This window comes from Salvelinus fontinalis, chromosome 37, assembly GCF_029448725.1.
Source record: "Salvelinus fontinalis isolate EN_2023a chromosome 37, ASM2944872v1, whole genome shotgun sequence".
Lineage (NCBI taxonomy): Eukaryota > Metazoa > Chordata > Actinopteri > Salmoniformes > Salmonidae > Salvelinus > Salvelinus fontinalis.
The window spans coordinates 1-10,046 of NC_074701.1; the positions used below are offsets into that span (position 1 = coordinate 1).

At 43.4% G+C, this 10,046-nt stretch overlaps 1 protein-coding gene and 1 long non-coding RNA gene across 2 annotated transcripts; both read left to right on the forward strand.

The window, feature by feature from the left end:
- The first annotated feature begins 15 nt into the window (after positions 1–15).
- LOC129836138 (golgin subfamily A member 6-like protein 22) lies at positions 16–2,430 on the forward strand. Its single transcript, XM_055901966.1, has one exon. The coding sequence runs from the start codon at positions 23–25 to the stop codon at positions 2,069–2,071; it is 2,049 nt and encodes a 682-aa protein (XP_055757941.1). The 5' UTR covers positions 16–22; the 3' UTR covers positions 2,072–2,430.
- Positions 2,431–2,478: 48 nt separating this feature from the next.
- On the forward strand, positions 2,479–3,613 carry LOC129835990 (uncharacterized). Its single transcript, XR_008756589.1, has 3 exons — positions 2,479–2,701; positions 2,864–2,960; positions 3,106–3,613. It is a non-coding gene; the product is annotated as an uncharacterized LOC129835990 (long non-coding RNA).
- The last annotated feature ends 6,433 nt before the right edge of the window (positions 3,614–10,046 follow it).

Genomic DNA, 10,046 nt, shown 5'->3' on the forward strand with positions numbered 1-10,046 from the left:
ATACACATGTAATTGTTTTAAGATGGTAATAACAATCACCATCAAGCTTTTAAGTAATACAAATGTGTCTGTCATCATACAGATTGGGGTGGATAAAGGGGTGATCAAGCAGCGCTCCACCTCCTCCATTCTTTGTCCCGTCTCCCCGACACTGCCAGCTTTCCCCTGGTACAACCTCCATAGGTACCTCGCCAACAGCCAATCGGAGCCTGACCAGCATGCTGCCGGCACCCAGAAGGACCCATCTAAGAAACACTCAATCTTTCCCCCTCTGGACACACAGAGCTGCACCTCCCCTGATAAATGGCCTCCTTCTCAGTTCAAGACGTCACACCCACACGCTTCACACCGATTTGCTGTCCCATCCCACCCCCTGGCTTCCGGCCCTCCTGCCCGGATGAGACAGACCCATCCGCACGTCCACCCCAGGTCCTCATTGACTGGCCAGGAAAAGGTTAAGGATGAGGTCAACAGGCCAGAGATTGCATCGCCTGAGGAATTGTCTGAGGAAGTTCAACGGAGAGGCGCAGAAATTGCAAATATGTATAAAGCACAGCTGAAAGAGAGGATGGCCCAAAAGAGAAAGGAAGAGATTCTGAAGAAAAGGGTAAACAACGATGACAAGAACGATGACACTGAGGCCTTCTGCTCCTCTGCAGTAAAACAATCCAATACCCCTGCCACAGCCCCCGAGCGCCCGGCCAGCCCAGACGCCACGCCAGTGGCCGCCCAAGAGGACACTCAGGGGGACACCCAGCAGGACCTGGCAGAGGTTGTGAATGTGCTCAAGAGGCAATCATCTGATCTATACCTGCCTGACGACGTTTGTGAGGAGTCACTCACATGGAAGTCCATTTACGAGGAGCTGTGCCCGCTCGCTCACAGGGTGAACACAGAAGCTGACTACATCAAGGAGCTCCGCGTCATCACTGAGAAGGCTGTGACTCCCTCGTGCTCGTCTGAGGATGATGTGTCTCAGAGTGTGAGTGAGGTCACAAGTCAGGAGGGGAGTAGTGAAAGTGAGGAGAGCATGAGTGGACAACAGCAGAGATGTCTACACAGGGAATCTTATGGTGAGAGGGACAGGAAGGAGATTGATAGTGGTAAAATGGAAGGGAGATATGCAACCGCCACTGCATTGTCTATGATGGCAAGCCGAGGGAAAGAAGAACTTAATGCCATGAGCTACGCAGACAGGATCAAATATTTCAAGGACGAGGCTAAGAGAAATGAAGAGATGATGAAGATTGAAAGGAGGAAGGAAAAAGCCAGGGACGAAGAGCTCAAAAAGTGTGAAAAGAGACAGAAGAAATTGAATGAGGAGGAAAGGAAAAGGACAGAAAATATGGAAAAAAACAAGTTAGAGGAGCAGAGGAAAAGGGAGAAGGCAGAGATGAAACTAAAGATCGAACATGAGAAAAAGAGACAAGAGCAAGAGAAAAAAAGAGAGAAAAAAGAAAGAAAGAAGCAGGAGATGCAACAGAAGGCCCGTGCAAAAGAAGAGAAAAAGAGGGCAGAGGAAGAGAAAAAGATGGAGAAAAAGAGGGCAGAGATGTTGAAAAAGATTGAGAAACAGAGGATGGAGGAGGAGAGGAACAGGGAAAAGGAGAGAATGAAGGTGTTGGAGATGCAGCAAAAGGCACGAGAGAAAGAAGAGAAGAGGAGTAAAGAGGAACAGAAAAGGAGATTGAAGATACAGCAGGAACAAGAGAAGCAGGAACAGAAAAGGCAGACAAGGATACGGGACGAGGAGAAGAAGAGAGCAGAGCTTCAAAGAATAAAAGATCACGAGGCCAGGTTCAAGATGGAGATGGAGAAACTGTATGAGAGAGAAGAGAGGAATGCACAGATTGAAAGAGAAAAGAGGCGTGCGCTGTGTCAGAAAAAAGGGCAGACACAGAGAGCAAAACAGGTGGTGGCATACGAGGTCACAGCGTCTACATCTGACGCCTCTGTGCGGAGGGAAGAGAGGGAGCAGCGTCCAGAGACCGCTCACGCACAGTCTGCGAAGAGGAGAACAAGGAAGAAGCAGAAGAAAGAGGCGGACGAGGCATTGACAACTTTTGAGTAGATGACAAAAGAAAATACTAACAAAAAAAATGAGACAATAAGCAAAAGGAGGAAAATATTATAAGGAAGCCAGGCATGAGGGTGAAGAGGAGGAAACATGAGAGAGGAGGAAGGGAGAACAGAGTGGTTTATCAGGAGGTCAGTAGAAGATACAGAATTCAAGTTCTGATGGACAGAATCAGGAAGGACCATGGGATAAAAGGTCAATGAGATTAGCAGTAAAGAGCTGAGTGGATCAAAAGAAAGTAATGGAAAACACAAGGGGGAGGCAAGATAAACAGAGACCCAGAAAAAAAGAGGTTAAAACATTTTATAAGAGTAAAAGAGAGGAGATTGAACTAGAATTCCGATGGACATATGGCCAAAATAACTATCAAAATAACATAAGGATGAGCAGAAAAGGAGAAGACCAAGAGCACAGGAAAAAGAGCCAACAGACAGGTCAAAAAGAACTGAAGTCTGCCTCTTCTACTTCTCTTTTAAAGTTGCTTTGGTTTCCTTTTGTCCTCTTTCCAAGCCTGTTCAAGTCTGAGATAGATGAAAAGAGCAGCCAAAGAAACAGATCTGTTGAAGCATCAATTGGAAAGGATGGGAGGGTTGGAGGAGGAGCACAGCTGGATGACTACATTAGGTAAGTGTTTACTATCAACGCCTGTTCTCTGTAGACAACTGTATTAGTGTTGATAGACGTGCATTTATGCAATGTCTTTCAACTCAAACACTACAATTCCTGATCTCATGTGATTATTCACCTCATGTGATTGGGCTTTCGGATGTTTTTTTCCTGAAACAGATTGTGGCATATGAGGTCACTTTATCTGTTGAAGCATCAATAGGAAAGGATGAAAGGGAGGGAGGCAGGAAGAGGAAAACACAGAAGAGCAGATGAGGTAAGTGCTTGGGCTTGTGATGAGAGGATAGGGGCTCCAGAACTGGGGTTCATGATTGAAAATTCTCAGACAAATGTATTACTGTGAATCCCATTCGTTCAATGACTGTTTGATTCATTCCTGACGGGATATGATTATTTTACAGGAGCACTCTATGTTCTGCTTCCATGTGGATTGACAGCATTGCTTTCATGAGCTCCTGGAGGACACCATGGAGGAAGAGGGAGAGGGTCTATGATAGGCAGTTTGCCATGGCCCTAAATGGGCTTTTGGATGTTAATTCTTCCTGCTTTATATCATACAACTTTACAATAAAAATGAATTGCAAGCATCAGCCTTTTCTGTTTGATTGTGATCAGTGCAGTAGTAATAAGATTGGTGTAAACCCAATGATTATTCTGGCAGTAGTGTTCAGTTGGTATAAAATAGTGTGATAAGAAATTATCAACATCTTACGAAAACAATATGGAGATAGAAATATCAAAAGAAGTGTTGCATTTACCTAGTAATAGCTATTTCTCCCTCATAGAGAATGGTGTCCTTGTTGTGATCAATCCATCGACAAATGCATGTATGCGCGCACACACACCCACAGAGAGTTAGTCATGATTTCCCTGAGTCATCAGACTCTGGTGAAGGTTTCTTTGCATCTTGAGCAGTCTGTGTTGTATCTTTGCCGGACTCATCTATAACAATCTCGAAGGCCGCCTCTTCTTCTACACTCTTCACTTTCTCCCCTTTCGCTGCAAGTATTTCCTCAATGTTCCTTTAGGGAAAAAAACATGAATAATAAATAAAAATATTCAGGAATAATACTCGTCTTAAGGAGGCTACATACTTCATGCAAACAGAGCGAAGGAGCATCGTATATAGTTTGTTCCAAAACTCAAGTACCTACAACTGTGTGAGAAAATGATGCTGCATTTGCGTGAAGTGTGTAGGGCCCTTTAGTCCACACAAACGTTACAGCCTATTAATACGGGATTCACTTATGACTGCAGTTCTATTTCTCTTCTGTGCAAATCACTATCAATAGGGATAATACATATCCTTGTGGCCAAAAGTTCTGAGAATGACACAAATATTAATTTCCACAGTTTGCTGCTTCAGTGTCTTTAAATATTTTTGTCAGATGTTACTATGGAATACTGAAGTATAATTACACGCATTTCATAAGTGTCAAAGACTTTAATTGACAATTACATGAAGTTGATGCAAAGAGTCAATAGTGGCAGTGTTGACCCTTCTTTTCAAGACCTCTGCAATCTGCCCTGGCATGCTGGCAATTAACTTCTGGGCCACATCCTGACTGATGGCAGCCCATTCTTGCATAATCAATGCTTGGAGTTTGTCTGAATTTGTGGGTTTTTGTTTGTCCACCCGCCTCTTGAGGATTGACCACAAGTTCTCAATGGGATTAAGGTCTGGGGAGTTTCCTGGCCATGGACCCAAAATATCGATGTTTTGTTCCCCGAGCCACTTAGTTATCACTTTTGCCTTATGGCAAGGTGGTCCATTATGCTGGAAAAGGTATTGTTCGTCAGCAAACTGTTCCTGGATGGTTGGGAGAAGTTGCTCTCGAAGGATGTGTTGGTACCATTCTTTATTCATGGCTGTGCTCTTAGGCAAAATTGTGAGTGAGCCCACTCCCTTGGCTGAGAAGCAACCCCACACATGAATGGTCTCAGGATGCTTTAGTGTTGGCATGAAACAGGACTGATGGTAGCGCTCACCTTGTCTTCTCCGGACAAGCTTTTTTCCGTATTCCCCAAACAATCGGAAAGGGGATTCATCAGAGAAAATTATTTTACCCCAGTCCTCAGCAGTCCAATCCCTGTACCTTTTGCAGAATATTAGTCTGTCCCTGATGTTTTTCCTGGAGAGAAGTGGCTTCTTTGCTGCCCTGCTTGACACTAGGCCATCCTCCAAAAGTCTTCGCCTCACTGTTCGTGCAGATGCACTCACACCTGCCTGCTGCCATTCCTGAGCAAGCTCTGCACTGGTGGTGCCCCGATCCCGCAGCTGAATCAACTTTAGGAGACGGTCCTGGCGCTTGCTGGACTTTCTTGGGCGCCCTGAAGCCTTCTTCACAACAATTGAACCGCTCTCCTTGAAGTTCTTGATGATCCGATAAATGGTTGATTTAGGTGCAATCTTACTGGCAGCAATATCCTTGCCTGTGAAGCCCTTTTTGTGCAAAGCAATGATGACGGCATGTGTTTCCTTGCAGGTAACCATGGTCGACAGAGGAAGAACAATGATTCCAAGCACCACCCTCCTTTTGAAGCTTCCAGTCTGTTATTCGAACTCAATCAGCACAACAGAGTGATCTCCAGCCTTGTCCTCGTCAACACTCACGCCTGTGTTAACGTGAAAATCACTGACATGTCAGCTGGTCCTTTTGTGGCAGGGCTGAAATGCAGTGGAAATGTTTTTGGGGGATTCAGTTAATTTGCATGGCAAAGAGGGACTTTGCAATTCATCTGATCACTCTTCATAACATTCTGGAGTATATGCAAATTGCCATCATACAAACTGAGGCAGCAGACTTTGTGAAAATTAATATTTCTGTCATTCTCAAAACCTTTGGCCACGACTGTAGAATGCATGCATGTAAAATGTTCAGACCAACATTAACTTGGCCACCAACCTCTTTCCCTTCAGATCAGAGAACCAACCCAAGTTGTCAGCAATAATGTGGTGTTTTTCACATCCTGGGCAGATAATGTGGTGTTTTTCACATCCTGGGCAGGTCACTAGGACACCTTTATAATAGGCTACCTTAGATATCCTCTTCGTTGACCTTGTTGAGCACACCTGCATACAGATCATTTACAGTCAAATAATGATACAGTTTATTAGAAGAGTCAGGGTGAATCTGAACTTTATAAACTATCCATATAATCGTATTCATTATTATCTAAAAGGCTGAACTGATCTTTTCAGTTTGCTGCAGCAGGAGACAGAAACAAGCTGCAAATAAACACTCAACCTGGAAAGTTTTATCGCAATCTCTTCATTCAAAGATTCAATCATGGACACTCTTACTGACAGTCGTGGCTGCTTTGCGTGATGTATTGTTATTGTGATGTGGGTTTTGTCCTATATTTATTTATATATATATATATATATATAGTAACGACCCTGGGTTTATAAGCGCGGAAATCGACTCTGCCGGACGAGCGTGCTGGACGATAGCGTGCTGCACTTCGGGTTAGAAGGTCGAGGGTTCTAGACCTGCTCCCTGCCTGTTTCATTACAATATATATATAAATATAGGACAAAACACACATCACAATAATGACAACCATACATGTACATACAGTGGGGAGAACAAGTATTTGATACACTGCTGATTTTGCAGGTTTTCCTACTTACAAAGCATGCAGAGGTCTGTAATTTTTATCATAGGCACACTTCAACTGTGAGAGACGGAATCTAAAACAAAAATCCAGAAAATCACATTGTATGATTTTTACGTAATTAATTTGCATTTTATTGCATGACATCAGTTTTTTTTTTTTTACTGCAAAATCGGCAGTGTATCAAATACTTGTTCTCCCCACTGTATCTACAATGACAGTCATAGCATGATTTGGCAATCAAGATTTTGTTGGTGAGGTGGTCAAAACACTGGTACTCAGGGGGATTTGGGGGATTCAGTTAATTTGCATGGCAAAGAGGGACTTTGCAATTCATCTGATCACTCTTCATAACATTCTGGAGTATATGCAAATTGCCATCATACAAACTGAGGCAGCAGACTTTGTGAAAATTAATATTTCTGTCATTCTCAAAACCTTTGGTACACGACTGTATCCACAAAACATCTCAGAGTAGGAGTGTGATGGATTTTTATTTGTATTAAACTTTTATTTAACTAGGCAAGTCAGTTAATTAAGAACAAATTCTTATTTACAATGACAGCCTAGGGTCAGTGAACAAAGCCCGCGAACAGGAATATTCCAAGTTGAGACAGAAGGGGGGAGTCAGATCGCTATGATCGCCAGGAACTTTACTTTTGGTGTCTATTTTTAATTGTTGCGCTACTGGTGCTGCCTGTTGATGTTAGGTAGGCAGCTACAGTAGCTGAATGATGTTAACATCTTCGGGTTTTGTTTCATTACATGTATTTTATTTCATCTGGGTGCTTGTGTCACCTACTAACACCCTGGTACTACCCGTAGCTCCCGTTCTCCTCAGTCCGAGAAAACAGTGAGACAAAGGTATGTGTTGCTCATTACTCCTTTGTAGAAGTCCATAACGTGAAATAAATAAAACATCCCAAGGTTAATGCTGTATATATTGTTATAAGGGAGTGTGAGACTATTGAAACATGTAACTTTCAGAGTTTTATTGTTGTTATTAATATAGTTGACAGAGGGCTAAAAGTTCTGCTGTTGCTAGCTAGCATGCCTTTCTGTGATGCAGACGGTTAGATGAGCTGCCAGCTGGTGCTGGCGTTGCATTATGGGAGATGTAGTTTGGTCCTTTACGGTATGAATGGAATAGAGGCGATTTCACATGTTGTAACTTGTTTATGTTGCAGTGTTTTTGTACATGAGTTGTTGTATTTTGGTACTGTCAACACTGAAAGCACCAAGCAATGTATTGGGGATGTGAGACGGGATATGTGTTTTACCTTTCTTCATGCTCCTGTGTAGAACAACTTGTCAGATGGTGCATTGGAGACTGATGTGTTCCTCTCCTGTCTTTTCACAATACTATTGCAGATCAACATAAAAGCCTAAAAGAGAGCCGTGGTGTCGCTCTTCATTTCTTGGTTCTCCTGTGGTACATAAGAGACCCGCTACATATATATACAGTGGGGAGAACAAGTATTTGATACACTGCCGATTTTGCAGGTTTTCCTACTTACAAAGCAGACCTTCTCCAGATCCTTCAGGTTTCGGGGCTGTCGCTGGGCAATACGGACTTTCAGCTCCCTCCAAAGATTCTCTATTGGGTTCAGGTCTGGAGACTGGCTAGGCCACTCCAGGACCTTGAGATGCTTCTTCCGGAGCCACTCCTTAGTTGCCCTGGCTGTGTGTTTTGGGTCTTTGTCATGCTGGAAGACCCAGCCACGACGCATCTTCAATGCTCTTACTGAGGGAAGGAGGTTGTTGGCTAAGATCTCGCGATACATGGCCCCATCCATCCTCCCCTCAATACGGTGCAGTCGTCCTGTCCCCTTTGCAGAAAAGCATCCCCAAAGAATGATGTTTCCACCTCCATGCTTCACGGTTGGGATGGTTTTCTTAGGGTTGTACTCATCGTTCTTCTTCCTCCAAACACGGCGAGTGGCGTTTAGACCAAAAAGCTCTATTTTTGTCTCATCAGACCACATGACCTTCTCCCATTCCTCCTCTGGATCATCCAGATGGTCATTGGCAAACTTCAGACAGGCCTGGACATGCGCTGGCTTGAGCAGGGGGACCTTGTGTGCGCTGTAGGATTTTAATCCATGACGGCGTAGTGTGTTACTAATGGTTTTCTTTGAGACTGTGGTCCCAGCTCTCTTCAGGTCATTGACCAGGTCCTGCCGTGTAGTTCTGGGCTGATCCCTCACCTTCCTCATGATCATTGATACCCCACGAGGTGAGATCTTGCATGGAGCCCCAGACCGAGGGTGATTGACCATCATCTTGAACTTCTTCCATTTTCTAATAATTGCGCCAACAGTTGTTGCCTTCTCACCAAGCTGCTGCCTAATTGTCCTGTAGCCCATCCCAGCCTTGTGCAGGTCTACAATTTTTCCCTGATGTCCTTACACAGCTCTCTGGTCTTGGCCATTGTGGAGAGGTTGGAGTCTGTTTGATTGAGCGTGTGGACAGGTGTCTTTTATACAGGTAACGAGTTCAAACAGGTGCAGTTAATACAGGTAATGAGTGGAGAACAGGTGGGCTTCTTAAAGAAAAACTAACAGGTCTGTGAGAGCCGGAATTCTTACTGGTTGGTAGGTGATCAAATACTTATGTCATGCAATAAAATGCAAATTAATTACTTAAAAATCATACAATGTGATTTTCCAGATTTTTGTTTTAGATTCCGTCTCTCACAGTTGAAGTGTACCTATTATAAAAATTACAGGCCTCTACATGCTTTGTAAGTAGGAAAACCCGCAAAATCGGCAGTGTATCAAGTACTTGTTCTCCCCACTGTACATGATGTGAAAAAGAACTGATCTTCCATTTAAAATCTCATCCATTACCTTGCATGTGTAAACCAAGTGGTAATGCTTTGACTGAATCTTCCCAATGGAATCGCTGCAGACGTGATTTGTGGTAGAGAATTGTTTATCTAGAGGTACATCTCTTCGATACTGCCTGAAAGCAACTGGCTAAATCGGACCACTGCTGTGTCTTGACTGTGAAGAGGACCATTGACTGGTCCCTGATGCAAGAGGTTGTACATGCAGTAGTCTTGTCCTTGATAACTAAGTTCATGATCTCGACAAAGTATAACTTCTATGCCAGTGGCAAAATATACGATTTGTAACCCGAATTGTATTCTGTTGAAACATTGACGAAAATTGCTACAAAAAGATTTTAAATTCGGTACCGTCAAGCGTCTGTTGTCCTCAACGTGGTTGAGTCGCAATCTAATAACGTGTAAGAAAATGGTTGATTAGTTTCGAATAGAAGCCAATTGTTTGTTTCCATTTTAATGACGGATCTCGCGTTACATCAATGAGAAACCACAATTTGAAGAAGGCGGGTCGTGAAACAATTAAATAATCGCAAACATTACCGCTTTAGTTTAGCTAGCGACATTTTTGATATGTCATATGTTTATATGACTGTTTATATGCATTGGTAGCAGATTATAAACAAACAAGAGCGACGAAGCTGTCTTTGAAACAATTGAAGAGGTCAATAAGCATATCTCACACGTCGAAGAGTCAACCTGTGTGAAATATATTTCTTACCGTGTGGACAAGCGATTCAATGACCAAGGTAAACTAGCTATGGACGTTAGCCAAAGAGTGTGCTGCCTGTAGGAAACGTGCATTGATCAAGCTGCAGACAGTGCAAACAATCACCAGAGGGACATGGCTATCTTTCAGCAGTTCCATACTATAATGAC